The 18,649-nt window shown below is 42.2% G+C and overlaps 1 protein-coding gene across 1 annotated transcript in view; it reads right to left on the bottom strand.

Annotated features, from left to right (window-relative positions):
- Window positions 1-18,649, bottom strand: part of UNC5D (unc-5 netrin receptor D) — a 657,451-nt gene that overhangs the window by 302,843 nt on the left and 335,959 nt on the right. The window contains exon 2 of the mRNA XM_087969985.1: window positions 17,931-18,149. Within this exon, the coding sequence (XP_087826111.1) occupies window positions 17,931-18,149 (219 nt within the window). The remainder of the gene's footprint in view (window positions 1-17,930; window positions 18,150-18,649) is intronic.

The raw sequence follows: 18,649 nt of genomic DNA on the forward strand, positions 1-18,649 counted from the left end.
TGAGACTCTCGATGAACATGTGAAGCTAGTGTGATCAGTTTTGAAAAAACTTCGACCTGCTGAACTGTACGCGAAGTTATCCAAGTGTGAGTTCCACCAAGAGAAAATTGACTATTTGGACTATCGCATATCACATGACGGTATAGAAATGGATCTGGGGAAAGTTCACACCATCTTGGAATGGGCGCCTCCCCGCACCAGGAAGCAATTGCAAAGTTTCCTGGGATTTGCTAATTTTTACCGTCAGTTTATCCTGGCTTTCGCGAAGATTGCTCTGCCTAGTACAAACTCCTAAAAACTAAGGGGGAGGTGAAACTGAAGCCCAGTCAACTGCTAGAGTGGTCCATGGAGTGTCAAGCCATTTTTGAGAAGCTGAAATGACCTTTTGCAGCTGAACTGATGCTAAAGCACCCGGACATGGACGCTGCTTTTGTAATCCAAGCCGATGCGAGTGATGCAGTGGTGTGCGCAGTGTTACTACAAGCAAACGAGGCGGGGACTCTGCAACCGTGTGCATATACCTCCCGTAAACTAATAGAGACAGAAAGAAGATGGGCCATTTGGGAAAAAGAAGCTTTTGCATTTTGTTAGGCTCTATTAACCTGGAGGCATTTTCTAGAGGGAGCAAAACATTCCTTTGAGGTGTGGACGGATCATAAGAATTTAGAGGCTCTAAAAACGCCTCAAAAGCTATCACCTAAGCACGTTCGCTCGGCGCAATACTTCAAGTGGTTTAATTTTTCATTGAAGTACATTCCAGGGGGAAAAAACTTCATGGCGGATGCACTGTCTAGGCTGCCTCAATATAATAGTGCTCATCCGGAAATGATCTGCCTATTGTCTCAACTAGACAGTTAGCGGCTCCAATGGTTACTAGAGCCCAGAAAAAAGGGGAAGTTGATTTATCTAATGATTTATCTGCACAGTTAAAATAAGCTCTGAAACTTCATGATTGGTTCCTGGTTCACTCAAATAACTGTACAGTTAGAGATGAATTGGCATGGGTAGGGCTAAATTATACATGCCAGCAAAGTTGAGAACCCAGTATTACAACAAGCTCACGATTCCAAAGCTGCTGGACATTTTGGGTTTGTAAAAACCCTACACTTGGTTAAAAGGCCATTTTGGTGGCCTAATTTAAAAAAGGAAATTGAAACCTATGTGACTAGTTGTCCTATCTGTGCCTCAGCCAAATGGCCGCCTGGTAAGCCAGCTGGCCTACTACAAAATGTAGCCAGACCGACTGCTCCATGGAAAGAAATTTCTATGGATTTTATAGTGGAATTACCTGAAAGTAGGGGAAATACAGTTATTTGGGTGGTAATGCATTTGTTTTCCAAACAGGTACATTTCATACCTTGTGCAAAAATCCCATCAGCAAAAACTTTGGCTAAACTGTTTATTTTATATGTCTATAGGTTACATGGTGTTCCTCAATGGATAATTTCAGATAGAGGTGTCCAGTTCACTTCAAACTTTTGGAAGGAGTTCCTGAAGTTGTTGGGCTCAGGCCAGGGCTTAAGCTCTGCCCACTACACACAAATCAATGGGGCTTGTGAGAGAGCTAACTCGGTATTGGAGCAATATCTTAGATGCTATATTAATTATCAACAAGATGATTGGGCTGACCTATTGCCATTTGCTGAGGTGGCATATAACAATTCAGTTCATAGTAGCACTGGTTTTACCCCATTTAAAGTTGCTTCAGGACAAGACTTTGTACCTATACCCGTAAAGCATTGGATAATGTTCATCAAGCTCATGAAAAAATTGCAGATAAAAAGAGAGTTCCACAGAAACAATATCAAGTTGGGGACAAGGTTTTCTTGTCCACTAGATATTTGCAAACCACACAAAAGTAAAAAAAAGCTGGGGCCTAAATATGTTGGACCTTTTCCAGTTGAACGAATTGTGAATCCCATGGCAGTCCAACTGCAATTACCAAAAACCCTTAGAAGGATTCATCCTGTCTTTCATGTTAGTTTGTTGAAACCTGAACATACCTCCGACCTGAGACTGGCTCAAGTTGATTCCCCCATTCCTCTTCTGATTGAGGGTGAACAACATTTTGAAATTAAAGAAATTTGGATTCTAGGAAACAAAGAGATCGACTCCAGTATTTAGTCATCTGGAAACACTTCCCTCCTTCCCAGTCGGAATGGGTGAATGAGAGGGATGTTCGAGCCCCTTCACTTGTACAGGCATTTCATGCTAAATATCGTGACAAACCTTAAAATATTGTAGTATTGTGTAACATGTATACATGCTCCTTTTATCCTGTACTCTCTTACTTTTATAGGGCTAATGCCTCTTTTGCAGGAGGGCCGAATGTCAGCCCTCAAGATTTCTTTCCTTTGCTTTGCATCTTTCAGCTGTCATAAGTAACGGGGGGAGGAGGGGGAAAATAATTATGGGAAGCGAACTGGAGGTTTGAGAGAATAAAAGTTTACAGAGTCAGCTTCTTGCCCCCAACAATATGGGTCCTCAGTTTACCCATTTCAAAAGGATGGAAGGCCAAGTCAACCTTGATCGGGTGAGGATTGAACTACTGAACTGCAGGTAGCCAGCAGTAGGCAGAATTAGCCTGCAACACTGCATCTTAACCAGTGGGCCATAATAGCTGGGGTAAAAGCTGGGGTAAAAAATAACCTAACCTCTTCTGAAACAGGCCATGAAATGAAAGCAAATTGAAATCTAAGTAGCTGATCTGTTTGTGGAAGCTAAGCAGGGTTGGCATTGTTTAATCTTAGGATGGGAGACCCCCAAGGATGTATGAAAGTTTGAGGAGTCTCAGAAATCTCAGCAGCAACAATCAATTTCAGGTTGATGTTGAGGAATGTCCAGGCTTCACTTGAAGGAGGCATCACTGGTCCCCTTTGGCCGTACCATCCAAAATACTGAAGGATGGCAAAGCCAGAGAGAGGTGAGCAGAAACATTTTTCATCTCATTCCCTGGAGTAATCCCATGGGAGAACTCACTACGCAAAGGAACCTCTACTTTCAGAGGCAGTCTACCCCAGAATGCCAGCCTGGAATAGCACCTGTCTCAGCCATGGTGTCAGATCCATGTATCTGTCATTTCTTCAGTGGAAGAAGAAAAGTGGAGGGGGGGAGACTGATAAAGAAATCCTTTCTTGATGTAACTTGAATACATTCAATCTTATATCAAATTTGTATAACCCACACATGAAACAATGGTGAAAGGAATCCCAGGTGGCCGGAACCTAACACCTCTGAGAGGCACAACCAGGAGATGAGAAGACCATAAAAATTCCAGTGAGATATATGCTTGGGAAACTGTGAAAAAGATCGTTCCTTCAGAAGGGATGGGGGTGGAATAAACATACTGACTTTTGTTTCACAAAGTACACATTGAGAGAAGGGGAGGGGTTCTAAACTCCCTTATCTATCCTGGTATGCCTGAGAGACTTTAGACGCTGCTTTTAACCCCTACACGAATTGTCTCATCTCAATAAAGGATTCCTTTTTTATACATTTTGATACGTTTCCAGAAGTTCATTCTAGTTGATTGAATGGGAAAAGTTCTGTAGCCTGACATAAAGCAGCGTCTGCAATAGAGGTCAGCACGGAGAGGAATTAAAAAAAAAAAAAAAACCTTCACTCTACCAAGGGGACCCTGCAAGAAAGGAAAATGTCTGAGTACAGCAAGGACCAAGGGGAAGCCGAATGCTGGGGAGAAACATCAACAGTTACCCAGCCAGATACTGACTCAGTGCACCCCATCAAAGATAGCGAAGCTACCTACGAAACCTCTACAAAGCCCTGGTGGTCTATAGGTGTAGGAAAGAGAGACACCTGGAACAGAAGAACCAGGGGAGCAACCCTCACCTGGGGTAATCATAAACCCAGGTGGAAATTAGAGCTGAAGGCTCTATCGGATCAGGAAGAATGGGACGAGGAGCCACTGTTCGACGACCGACTGGGACGGTACATAAATTGCCTCGTGAGGGAAGCCCTGGAGAACCTCAAGGTGAGGGATGCACCAGGACGCCAATACAGGAGAGCGAGGGAACCAGAAAATGAGAGAACCCGAGCCGCCACCCTGGATTCTGAGAATGTTCAGGCAGCAGGACAAGCTGAAGAACCAGCAGCTATACCAGGTACCCAACCTCTAAATGCCCCGGAACAGGGGATTAAACCTGGCCAACCCAGAGATGTACAACTGCAGAGGAAGGTCCCACCCCTGGGAGTAAAATTCGATGGGGACCCGCAGAAACTGGGATTTTTCCTGGCACAAGTCCTCACCTACATGCAAGAATATGGGCAGAATTTCCAAACCAGGGATCCCGAGTATGAGTCGTCACCCTGGCCCTTGAAGGGACAGCAGCCCGAATTAAGGAACCTCGACTGCTTCATGACGGCACTACACCACCACTTCGAAGACCCTCTCGCCGATAGAAAAGCCCGAGACCACATCAGAGTCGTAAAGCAAGGTCGTCACCTGGTAGCTGAATACACCAAGGAATTTCATGACCTGGCTGGCCGAGTCGACTGGCCAGAGGATATCCTAGTCTGTTGATTCAAAGATGGACTAAATGATGACCTATATGCTGCCTGCCTAGCCCATGGGGCCCCAAACCTCCTGCATGAATGGTACGTGATGGCAGAGGAGGCGGAGATAGACATGACTCGTAACCAATTCCACACTGGCAAGTTTTGGAAAAGATTCCCACTCCTGAGGAAATGGGAAATTTTCAAACCCCAAACCACCATGACTCCAAGAACGTTTGGTTGCTTCAAATGTGGAAAGGAGGGGCACCGCACAGCAAAATGCTGTTTGAAAACCCCTACCAGAAAGCCAGACCACCCATCAGGGGGGAAACCTGGAACATCCAGCCCTCGAGGAAAGGAGACTGGCCTGAGAGGCTGAGTAACTGTGGAATTCCAATCCCCCCTCAACCCAGAGGAAGAACCCCCAACGCTCCAAGGGGACCTGAGCCAGTCTGAAAGCAATCTGGAAGATGACCCACTGGTAAGTAAACCAATTGAAACAATCACTCTCCCCCTAAGACAGTCTATCCCCAGATGAGGGAAGGGGGAGGAAGCTGCAGCATTGCTGCATTCCGGATGCACCCGATGCCTAATAAATCCCTCCCTAGTAGAGAAATTGGGGATCCAACTGAAAGAAATGGAAAATTCCATCGCTTTCTGCCAATTAGATGGAGCTATAGCGGGTGGGGGGGAGCCAGCCAGGTTTACCACAGAACCATTGAAAATAAGACTAGGGAACCATAGTGAGATGGTTACATTCATTGTAGCCCCAGGAATGGAAGAGTCGCTGGTCCTAGGTCTCACATGGCTGCAGAAATGGAATCCAAAAATAAATTGGAGGAGAGGAACCGTACAATTCCAGAGAGACGTAGTATTTGCAAATAGCTCAGAGGAAAGGATAAAGAAAGGGACAGAGAACAGAGAATCAGCCATGACCGGAAAGTTGGCTGCACCCATTAACATTCCCAATGAGTACCAGGACATGGCCCAAGCATTTAGTGAGGAAGCTTGTGATGAACTCTCACCCTAACGAGCCACAGACTGCACTATCGAAATCCTACCAGGGGCTAAACTCCCAAAACCACAAATGTACTGCATGTCTCCCAGAGAACTGAAAGAACTCAGAGCATTTATCAATAAAAATTTAAAAGGGGGCTTCATCGAACCCACCCAACCAAAAATAGCTGCCCCAGTATTATTCCATTAAAAGAAAGATGGCTCCATGCGTCTATGTGTGAATTACCAAAAATTGAACGTGATTAGCAAAGAGAATATGTACCCACTCCCCCTCATGAAGGACATGTTAACCCACCCCTCAAAAGGATTTTTTTTTCAAAGTTAGACATATGAGAGGCATATTACCGCATAAGAATAAAGGAAGGGGATGAGTAGAAGACAGCTTTTAACACACCATTGGGATGCTACCAATTTAAAGTGCTCCCTTTTGGACTGCAAGGAGCGCCCGCCATGTTTATACAATTGATCAATGAAACCCTTCATGAATTGTTATATAAAGGGGTTCTAGTGTATCTTGATATTTTAATCTACACGGAAACGATGGAAGAACACATCAAGCTACTCACAAAACTCTTAGACGCTAAACTATATGCAAAACTCCCTAAATGTGAATTCCACCAAGAAAAAATTGACTACTTGGGGTATAGAATATATAGAGGGAATAGAGATGGACCCACAGAAAGTAAAAGCTGTAATGGACTGGGACCCACCGCACACCCGCAAACAACTGCAAAGCTTCCTGGGGTTTGTGAACTTTTATTGCCAATTCATTCCAGCTTTTGCAAACATCGCCCTCCCTATCACAAACTTGCTAAAAATGAAGGGCGGGGGGAGAAACCCAAACCAAGGTAACTCCTTATCTGGACAATGGAATGCCAAGTGGTATTCGAGAAACTCAAACGTCTATTCTCAGCAAAACCGGTCCTTAAGCACTCAGATCCCGAACAACCTTTTGTCATCCAAGCAGACACTAATGATGGTGTAGTTGGAGCAGTCCTCCTCCAAAAGAATGGAAATGGACAATTACAACAATGTGCTTATACATCCAAGAAACTGACGGAAACCGAGCAAAGATGGGCCATATGGGAGAAAGAGGTGGGCAATGCTCACATGGGGACATTTCCTGGAAGGAAACCAAATCCCCTTTGAAGTATGGACTGATCACAAAAATCTGGAAGCCCTGAGAAATCCATGGAAACTCTCCAAAAAACAAGCAAGGCAGGCTCAATATTTTGAATGGTTTAATTTCACTCTCAAATATTTTCCTGGGAGAAAGAACTTTTTAGCAGATGCACTGTCCAGAAAACCCCAATACAACAGCAAAAAGATTGAGGTTATAAAACAAATAATCCAACTGATCCAACTAGCAGCCATAGTAATCACCCGGGCACAAGAGAAAAGAAAACCATCACTGACTAAAGACACAACGACATCAATATTTAAGGATGCACTACTTAAGGACGACTGGCTCCAGGCTAACAAAAACACTTGTTTACTCAAAGATGGACTCCAAAATAGCGGGACACTTTGGGTTTGTAAAAACCCTGCACCTCATCAAAAGACAATTTTGGTGGCCATCCCTCAAAAAGGACATTGAAAACTATGTTACGAGCTGCCCCACCTGTGCTGCTGCAAAGAGAAGACAGGGAAAATATCCTGGACTTTTACAAACTGTAGCAGACCCTTCTGCACCCTGGAAAGAGATCTCTATGGACTTTATTGGGGAAGTCCATAGATCTCTATGGACTTCCCAAAAATGCTGGAAATACTATCATTTGGATTGTAACTGATCTTTTCTCCAAACAGGTTCACTTTACTCCATGCCAAAAGATTCCAACTGCCAAGGCATTGGCAAAGATGTTCCTAATACACATTTATCGCCTTCATGGAGCTCCCCAATGGATTATCTCAGACAGGGGTGTTCAGTTCATATCCAAATTTTGGCGGGCATTTTTAAACCTATTAGGCTCCACCCAGAGGTTGTCATCATCAAGTCACCCAGAAACGGATGGCTCAACTGAGAGAATTAACAGCGTATTAGAACAATATTTAAGATGCTTATTAATTACCATTCAAAATCCAAGAAAGAAATACTTAGATTCCATTAATCTGAGAAAATATTTTTTTACTGGAAATCAAGTGGTAGCAACAAAAGAATTCTGAATCTGAGAAAATGGGTGCATAATTCACATATACAAAGTAATGGCAACGTTCCCACCCCCAAAAGTTCAATTGGCTCATCCAATTAAAAGTTGTGTATATCATCATGTGGGCATCTCCAGGTGGTGATAAGACCTCTGTCCATTTATCTATTTTGATAAAGAGTTGCAGCTGCGCATAGCATAGGATAGAAGCCTAAGCAAGAATCTACCCCCCCCCAGCTTATACAGTTCTGTTTTGTAACACCTCCAGCTCAGTTCCCATAACCAAATCCCCCCTCCTTCACCCATTACTTATGACAGCCAAAAGATGCAAAGCAAAGGGAGAAAATCTTGAAGGCTGATGCAAACATTCGGCCCTCCTGCAAAAGAGACGTTAGTCCTAGAAAAGAGTCCTAGAAAAGATAAAAATAGAAGGTAAAAGAAAATATACATGTAACAACATAATACTATTGTTTAGGGTTTATCAGGATATTTAGTACGAAATGCATTGATAAGCTTAGGAGCTCTAACATCCTTCTCATTCACCCATTCAGACTGTGAAGGAGGAAAATGTTTCCACACAATCAAATATTGGAGTCGACCCCTTTGTTTTCGAGAATCCAAAATTTCTTTAACTTCAAAATGTTGTTCACCTTCAATTAGCAATGGCACAGGGGGATCAACCTGAGTTGGTCTCAAGTCGGAGGTATGTTCAGGTTTTAATAAACTAATATGGAAAATAGGGTGGATCCGTTGGAGGGTTTTAGGTAATTTCAATTGGACTGCCACAGGGTTCACAATTCATTCAACTGAGAAAGGTCCAACATACTTAGGTCCAAGCCTTTTTGACTTTTATGTGGTCTGCAAATATCTGGTGGATAAAAAAACCTTGTCACCAACTTGATATGGTTTTTGTGGAGTTCTCTTTTTATCTGCAAATTTTTATGGGCTTGATGAGCATCATCTAATGCTTTACAGGTAACCAGCCAGGTAAGCTGGAGCTGTGTTATCCATTCATCTAATGACTGAATGTTAGATTTCTCCTGTGGAAGCTCAGGTATGGGTACAAAGTCTTGTCCCAAAGCCACTTTAAATGGAGTAAACCCAGTACTACTATGTACCGAATTGTTATATGCCATCTCAGCGAATGGCAATAGGTCAGCCCAATCATCTTGCTGATAATTAATATAGCATCTAAGATATTGCTCCAACACCGAGTTAGTTCTCTCACAAGCCCCATTGGTTTGTGGGTGGTGGGTGGAGCTTAAGCCCTGGGCGGAGCCCAATAACGTCAGGAACTCCTTCCAAAAGTTTGAGGTAAACTGGACACCCCTGTCCAAGATTATGCATTCAGGAACACCATGTAACCTGTAGATATGTAAAATAAACAGTTTAGCCAAAGTTTTTGCTGATGGGATCTTTGGACAATGTATGAAATGTACCTGTTTGGAAAACAAATCGGTTACTACCCAAATAACTGTATTCCCCCCACTTTCAGGTAATTCCACTATAAAATCCATAGAAATTTCCTTCCATGGAGCAGTCGATCTAGCCACATTTTGTAGTAAGCCTGCTGGTTTACCAGGAGGCCGTTTGGCTGAGGCACAAATAGGATAGCTAGCCACATAAGTCTCAATGTCCTTTTTCAAGGTAGGCCACCAAAATTGCCTTTTAACCAAGTGTAAGGTTTTCACGAATCCAAAATGTCCAGTAGCTTTAGAGTCATGAGCTTGCTGTAATATTTGGTTTCTCAGATTTACTGGCACATATAATTTGGCCCCCACCCATGCTAATCCATCTCTAACCATACAGTTATTTGAGTGAGCAAGGAACCAATCATCAAGTTTTATAGGGTCTTTTAATTGTGCAGTTAAATCATTTGATAAATCAACTTCCTTCTTTTTCTGGGCTCTGGTAACCACTGGAGCTTCCAACTGTTTGGTTGGGACAATAGGCCGTACCACTTCTTGGCGAGCACTATTATATTGAGATAATCTAGATAAAGCATCTGCCATGAAGTTCTTTCCCCCTGGAATGTACTTCAATGAAAAATTAAAGCGCTTGAAGTACTGCGCCCAGCGAACTTGCTTGGGAGACAGCTTCCGAGACGTTTTCAAAGCCTCCAAATTTTTATGATCCGTCCACACCTCAAATGGCTGTTTTACCCCTTCTAACAAATGCCTCCAGGTTAACAGAGCCCAGCGAACTGCAAAAGCTTCTTTTTTCCAGATGCCCATCTTCTTTCGGTTTCAGTTAGTTTACGGGAAGTATATGCACACAGTTGCAGAGTCCCCGTCTCGTTTGCTTGTAGTAACACCTCCCCGATGGCTATGTCACTTGCATCAGTTTGGATTACAATAGGAACGTCTATGTCCGGGTGCTTGAACACTGGTTCAGCAGCAAACAGTCATTTCAGCTTCTCAAAAGTGGCTTGACATTCCATGGACCATTCCAGTGGTTTACTCGGCTTCTGTTTCACCTCCCCTTTGGTTTTTAGAAGATTTGTGATAGGCATTGCAATCTTCGCAAAAGCAGGGATAAATTGATGGTAAAAATTAGCAAATCCCAAGAAACTTTGAAGTTGCTTTTTGGTGCGGGGAGGGGCCCATTCCAAAATGGCATGCACTTTCCCCAGATCCATTTCTATGCCATCATGTGATATGCGATAGCCTAAATAGTCAATTTTTTCCCTGGTGGAATTCACACTTGGACAACTTTGTGTACAGCTCAGCAGCTTGAAGTTTTTTCAGAACTGACCGCACTAGTTTCACATGTTCATCACGAGTCTCCGTGTAGATAAGAATATCATCGAGATAAACCAACACCCCTTTGTATAGATGTTCATGCAACACCTGATTGATCATTTGCATGAATACTGAAGTGGCCCCCTGTAGGCCAAATGGAAGAACATTGAATTGGAAACAGCCCATTGGGCAGTTAAAACCAGTTTTCCATTTATCCCCTTCCCTAATTCGAACTCAGTAGTATGCTTCTCTCAGGTTGAGTTTCGTAAAAAATTTCCCTTTGGCCAAGTGGGCCAACATATCCTTCATCAAGGGGAGAGGGTACACGTTCTCCACTGAAATAGCATCAAGGTTTCCATAGTCAACACATAAATGAAGGGAGCCATCTTTCTTCTCACGGAACAATACTGGGGCTGCTACCCAGGGTCTAGCAGGTTCGATGAAACCACATTCCAAATTTTTATCGATAAATGACCGCAGCTCTTCTAGCTCCCGCGGTGTCATCGAGTACAGTTTTGGTTTTGGGAGTTTCACCCCTGGTCAAATTTCAATGCTGCAGTCTGTTGAGCGATGGGGGGGAAGCTCGTCCGAGCCTTTTCACTGAATACCTCCTTTAAGTTCCAATATTCCTCTGGAATTTTCTCCTCCCCCTTCTGACTCTCGGTGCCAGTGGAGGCCAGCTCAGTGGGATTCTTGAGTTTTGGTTGAGATTGCCCCTCCCCTTCTGGGGGTTGGTCAGTACGGAAGCACAATGATCCCCTCCTCCAATCAATGTGGGTGTTCCATTTCCAGAGCCAGGGCAAACCCAGTATTAGGGGGCGCTCTATCCCAGGAGCTGCAATAAACACAAAGTCTCTCTATGCTTCCCCATAGTCATTTCCACTGGTTCTATTATGAAATGTGAAGGGCTGCCCCCAGCTACCGATCCATCCAGTTGGCAAAAGGCTATGGGCATTTTTAAAGTCATTAGCCTTAAGCCCATTTTCTCTACTACCTCTGAGCTGATTACACACCTTGTGCACCCAGAGTCTAACAAGGCCAGCATTTCCCCTTTGGCTCCTGATGTGGGTACCCTTAATCTCACTGGAATGGTCATAGGGCCCTTGTTTGGACTTACCAGTGAGTTGTCTTCTGATTCGGATTCACTCTCTTCAGAAGAGGTTGGAGTTCCCAGCTCCTCTCCTTTCGGAGGGGCGATCTCTACAACCTCCTCTGCTTTAAGTGCCATTTCACGAGACTTTGCTGGGGGGTTTTCAGGTTTTCTTCCTCCTCCTGGGGCCCACTTTGGGTCTAGCTTGGCATGGCAGTCTGCAGCCCAGTGACCTTCTTTCCCACATCGTAAGCATGCAGTGGTCTTGGGTTTTGCCGCCATTCCTCCCTTTTGAGGTTTTAAGGCTTCTTGGGGTCTAGTGGGGGAGGATTTCCTCCAACCTAGACCCCTCCAGCATCTGTTTTGGGTCAGATCAATTTTCACCTCTGCTGCCAGCACATACCACAGCTGCAGCTCACTGGCAATACAGCTTTGATATACATCTTCATTCAGCCCATCTTTAAAAGCTTCTATCAGGGGAAGGCGGAGCTTCGTCACTGCGATACAGCTGCTATCTCGGGGCTCCGAGATCGCAGCTGATATCTTCGCCCCTGGTCGGTCCTAACGGACCTAAACCGTCTCGTAGAGACGGTGACAGTAAGGGGCGCATTCTGTTGATCACAGGGACATCGCAAAGTCCCTGGTGGATCCAGGAGAAGCCCCTTTAGCATCGGCGGAGAGGCAGCCATCAAGCTGCTGAAGCTGGGACAGCTCCGGAAGGAAGAGACAGAAAGAGAAAGTGTATCGGCTGGTGAGGACTTTTTTTTTTAATACTTGGGACTTAAGGACACTCTAGACTGAGAAGAAATCTGTAAAATTCTTGACAAAATTTGACTTAGTGGCGATTTTTCAAAGAATGTCAAAGTGAGGCTTGGCTTTTTACTTTTACTTTTTTTTTTCTTCACTGAACTTCTATTGTGATCTAGTAAATCAGACTGGTTTTTTCTTTTATATTAACTTGTTCTTTTTTCTCCTTTTTGACTGTTTATATTTTTTAAAATAGAGGCTCCCTTTAGTATTTTTTTTAAATATATATAGATATACATATATATATTTTTAGGCTTTTTTTGGGGGGGAAAGAAGGGGGAGTGGATTAAAGAAACTTTGTAACACTGCCAACTAGAGGCTTGAAAATACTTTATTTGAAGTTGAGAGCTGTGAAAAAAATTTCTCTCAAGGTCACTGGAAACGATAAGATAGAGGGAAGAGCACTGGAGAATGTTTACACAGGTGCTCTTTGGGACTTCTATTATCAATTGAACATTTGAAGCTTGGCTTTGAAATTTGTGGAGAAGCCAAAATAAAAGCCTTGGATAAATAAAAGGCAGTGTGCGCTTTTTTTTTTTTTACTTTCTTTTAGCTGTTTTAACCCTCCTCTTCAACCCCACAGTATTTTGTAATATTGGTATATTTATTTTTTATTTTATTTCATTTTTATTTTTATTTTTTTAAAGGGGAAGCCTCAGAATATTCTTTTCTCCTTTTTTCTCACTGGGATTGTTGCCTCTCCATCTCTACTTTTGACTTATTTTTATGGCTATTTTTCATTTTTTGAGATCTTTCAATTGGATTAAGGTGTGAAGAACCTGAAGAACCTTTTTCTTTTTTTTCTATTATTTTTTAATATTATTGGGTTTTATTTTATTTTTTATTTTTCTCTTTATTTTTAATTTTTACTTTTGAATCATAATTGATTATTCCACAACAGGATTAAGGTCTAGAAGAACCTGAAGAATCTCCCTTTTTTTAATTTTGGGCTTTTTACTTTTTACTGGCTTTTTGTGTGTGTGTGTTTTCCTCTTTCCTAACTGGATTATAATTGGCCACCTTACTAATTGGATTAAAAGAGCTGGAAGACTCTGAGCTACTTAAATGAGTAAGAAAATTTTACCTTTGGGCATCTCAACTTCTGCTCCTGCCTCCCCATCAACTGGAGGACGACTTTCAACAATGGCGAAGCAAGATAAAGCACAAGTGGATTTAACGATGGTTATGCAAGGAATTCAAGAACTTAAAACGAGTATGGAACAAAGAATGGAGAGTATTGATCAAAGAATTGGGAAGATTGATGAAAAATTTGAAAATGTTCAACAAATGATGGTGAAATATGATGAGAGACTCCAAAAAATGGAAGAGAAAGACAAACAAAGAGAAGAGACAATTGGAAATATTGATAGCAGATTAACAATGGTTGAACAAGATAAAAGTGGGATGTTGAAGTGGGAGATGTACAGGTCAGAATTTTATCTCAGATTCCAAAATATTGAGGAAGAAAAAGGACAAAATTTGGCTGCAGTAATGATTAAAATCCTGGCTGGAGCTTTGGAAATAACAGAGGAAAAGATGATGGATGGAGTAGATGAGATATATCGAGTCTTCACAAGATATGCGGTGAGGAACCAATTACCAAGAGAGGTCCATGTCAGTTTCACCAAAAAAACTATTAAAACTCAAATATTACAAGTGGCAAGAGAGAAGGTGCTGAAATACAAAGACAAAGAGATTGTGGTCTTAAAACAAGTACCCAGAAAAGTGAGAGAGATGAGAAGAGAATATCAATTCCTGACTAAAATGTTATTGAAAAAAGAGGTGAATTACAGATGGCTGATTCCAGAAGGATTAATGTTTACATGGCAAGAACAGAGACACAGAATTGACTCAATTGAGAAAGCAGAAATATTCTACAATGAATTTTTCAAAAGAAGAGAAATAGAGATAGAAAAAGAGATCATCTCAACTGAACTTCAAGAGGACCAAATGGGGATGGGAAAAGAAGAAGGCGCAGTAGGGGGACAAGTGGAGACTAAAGAACAACGTGAAGTAAGATCCACGAGAGCTGTTAGACCTAAATATAAAACATAATCATGGAGGAAAAAAACCTGATTTCTATGAATATAAATGGACTGAACTCAGCTACTAAAAGAAGAATTTTTTTTCACAAATTAGAGAAGTTAAAATTTGATATAATTTGCTTACAAGTAGTACACATTAAAAAACAACATGAACAATTACTGGCACGATCAAAATTAGGGAAAATATTTACTTCTCTGACTCATTGTAAGAAAAGAGGAGTGGTTTTGTACATCAAAGAAACCATTCCAGCAAAACTGATTAATACCGATGAAGACGGAAGAGTATTAATGGTTGAAATAGTGGATAATAATACAAAAATACTCCTGGTTGCAATTTATGCCCCGAATGATAAACAAGAAGAATTTTATAAAAAATTACATATGCAAACAATGGGATTGGACTATTCTAACATAGTTATGACGGGAGATCTCAATGGAATTGTAGATAATAAACTGGATTATACAGCGACAGCATCAGCTCTCTAAATTCCTGGGTATAGTCGGCCCCTGATCTCCGCCCCTGATTTATGGTCTTCATTCTAATTCTGGCCTTATGTTCAGCAAGTGGGTCTTCAAACCTGGCCCGCAGCGCAGTCATGAACAGATCATAATTCATCAGCTGAGGGGCATTATCATTATGCAAAGTCACCATCCACTTTGCAGCTGTTCCCTCCAGAGCCCTTGTAACACATCTAACTTTGGCTGCTTCTGAGGAAAAATCCTCTCCATATTTCTCCATATGGCTCCAGACTTGTGCCAGGAAGAATCCTAACTCTTTGGGATTCCCCCACATATTTTATTTCCAACGGAGGCACCTTTGGAGTTCTACGCCTTCTGGCAATTACTCCCCCCGCTGGGGCCCCCTGGGCTGCTGCTGCCTGTTGCGCTAGCCCAGGTTGATTTATGGGGGTGGCTGCTCTGATTCTTCTGGCTGGAGCTGCCTCCCCCTCCTCTCCCTCATACCTTTGATCAGTTTGAGGTTCTCCGATAGCTTCATTTAAAAGATGCATGGCTTGAGTTAGTAAAAAGTTCTTTCTTTCCTTCTCTTGCCATGGCTCCTCTTTTCCACGCCAACGGGTAGTGGTCACTCCTGGAGGAGGCTTTTCCTCAGGATCCTTCCAGCCGGCTCCCAGGGACCATTTGGGTTTTACAGCTGGTTTTTCACAAAGATTTAATTCTGCTAACAAGTCGGCTTCCCCTGCTGCCTCTAACAGCAGGGAATCTTGTCCTCCAGTCGCTCCCAGGTCTTCTTGGTCGCTGGTTGGATTTGACATTGTGTTCAGACCCCCTCGGAAGAAAATTTATTAATTCGCTGGGTGGGCTGGTAATGTGGAGATTCAGAATAATGTCAGCTGGTGCTCCATTCAAAATCCAAGAAAGAAATACTTAGACTCCATTAATCAGAGAAAAGATATATTTTACTGGAAATCAAGTGGTAGCAACAAAAGAATTCTGAATCTGAGAAAATGGGCGCATACAAAGTAATGGCAATGTTCCCACCCCCAATAGTTCCATTTGCTCATCCAATTAAAAGTTGTGTATATCATCATGAGGACATCTCCAGGTGGTGATGAGGCCTCTGTCCATTGACCTTGACATATTTTGATAAAAAGTTGCAGCTGCACATAGCATAGGATAGAAGCCTAAGCAAGAATCTATCCCCCCAGCTTTTACAGTTCTGTTTTGTAACACCTCCAGCTCACTTCCCATAACCAAATCCCCACTCCTCCCCCCATTATTTATGACAGCTGAAAGATGCATAGCAAAGGGAGAAAATCTTGAAGGCTGATGCAAAGCAAAGGGAGAAAATCTTGAAGGCTGACAAACAGGACAATTGGACTGACCTTCTTCCTTTTGCAGAGGTAGCATACAATAACTCAGTCCATAGTAGCATGGGGTTCACTCCATTCCAGGTAGCCACGGGCCAATAATTTAACCCCATGCCGGAACTACCCACCAAAGATCCTGAAATCCCCTCCCTTAAGGAGTGGATGGATAACTTACAAGCCATGTGGCCAGTGGTAAAACAAAGGAAGCTAGAGCAGTTTTCAAAACTCAAGCAGACAAAAAATGTTGTGAACTTAAACCTTTCAAGATTGGGGACCGTGTATATTTGTCCACAAAATTCTTAAAATCTTTACAACCTTCTAAGAAATTAGCACCAAAATTCATTGGCCCATTCCCCATCTCCAGCATTATTAACCCCGTGACAGTAGAGCTTCAACTTCCAAAAACACTTAGGCAGATTCATCCAGTATTTCACTGTAGCTTGCTCAAACCGGAGATCACTTCAAACCTCAGAGCCCCCCTTCCCACACCTGCAACCCCCATCATGGTACATGGGGAACAATGTTTTGAAATTAAAGATGTCCTTGATTCACGCACTCACTGTGGATCCACACAATATTTAGTAGCTTGGAAACACCTTCCTTCCTCAGAAAATGAGTGGGTAGCTAAACAACACGTAAAAGCACCCACATTACTAGGAAAGTTCCACCTAAAATACCTATAAACCATACTGAATTGCTAATGTAATGCATGATTTTTGTTTTTTTCCAAGTAGACCTATCTGTTTTTTAAGGAGGGCAGGATGTCAGATCCGTGTATCTGTCATTTCTTCAGTGGAAGAAGAAAAGGTGGGGGGGGGGGGGAGACTGATAAAGAAATCCTTTCTTAATGTAACCTGAATATATTTAATCTTATATCGAATTTGTATAACCCACACATGATACAATGGAGGGAGAAAACCCACATGACCGGAACCTATCACCTCTGAGAGGTACAGCCAGGAGATGAGAAGATCATAAAAATTCCACAGTGAGATGAGTTCTGGGAATCTCTGAAAAAGTTCATTTTAAAAAGGGGGTGGGAGGGAAAATTAGGTATGCCCTGGTAAACTGTGAAAAAAGATCATTTCTACAGAAGGGGTGAAGGGAATTAACATACTGGCTTTTGTTTCACTAAATACACATCGAGATAAGGGGAGGGGTTCTAAACTCCCTTATCTATTCCTGTATGCCTGAGGGACCTCAGACGCTGCTTTGAACTCCTACATGAATTGTCTCATCTCAATAAAGGATTCCTTTTGATACGTTTGGTTTTCAGAAGTTCATTCTTGTTAATTGAATGGGAAAACGTTCTGTAGCCTGACACCTTTCTCAATATTTCTGCTAGCTAATATGGATCATAAATCAAATAAACAAGCCAAGCTATTTAGTAAGGCTCAAGAATATGATATAAAGTCACCCATTTTTACCATTTATCTGCAATTCTAATACTAAGTTAAGTTAAAGAGCATAGGGCTGAAGTCTCTTAAATGACATTTTTGTGATGCACGCTTCTTGACAGTTGCCAGAGTCCTGGCCCTATCATATATTTTATAAAACAATAATTCTGAAAGCAACTCTCAAATGTTGTTTTTCAATATATCAATCCTTTGTGTTCAGTTATGTCCCTTGGGACACCCATATTGTGAATGGGCAAGCCCTTGCCTTAGCAGCTGTTTTATAAGACTCCTAACTTGCTTTCAAAATTCCCAATGTATGCATGGATCTGGTAAAGAAAAATCACTTACCTGTGATTTTGTCCATGCTCTCTTCTGAGACATGCTCATTTTGGTGAACCCACTCCCCATTGCATTTAAAGAAGATCTGCATTGCTGGCATGGCTCTGCAGTGCAACACAATTGGGTTGCTTTTAATTATATATGCATCATCAGGTTCTTGCATGAAATGGGGTAGTGTCCCTGGAGCAGATGGGACAGATTCTGGGAGGGTTTCACTGGTGTCCATTCCTGTAAAAGCAAAAAAGAGGATGTCATACCATATAAAGATCTTCCAACAATCCCAACTAAAAGGCAAAGGCTACTCTTTGTGTCCTTTCTATATGAAACTTATAGAATAAGCTTTGAACTTCCAAAGCATACAGGATAAAATTCAGAAGGCTGGTTCTAGATCAGCATTTGTCAATCTTATCCACTTTAAAATGTGTCAGAATCTAAAATGTATCCCAGAATTCCCCAACTATTATTCAGAAACTAAAAGGTTAAAAAGAAAAGAGCCATTGGACCTTTTTTGAAATTGTCCTACTGTTGGGAAATTTCCAGGCAGGCAGAGGAGAGGTCTCAAACTGATTGTCCTTGAATCCTTGGTCAGACACAAAGGATCCAAAACTGACCCCTCCCTCCCCTTAAGCTCCATAGATCTTATCTATCTGTTCCCAGGCAAAGGCTGGCAGTCTGGGAAGATTTCTGTATAATAGGCAGAATATAATAAAGTTGTTGGTTTGAACCTT

Source organism: Notechis scutatus, chromosome 7 (genome assembly GCF_049901735.1).
Source record: "Notechis scutatus isolate UNSWTSFEM ecotype Mainland chromosome 7, rNotScu1.2, whole genome shotgun sequence".
NCBI classification, from domain to species: domain Eukaryota; kingdom Metazoa; phylum Chordata; class Lepidosauria; order Squamata; family Elapidae; genus Notechis; species Notechis scutatus.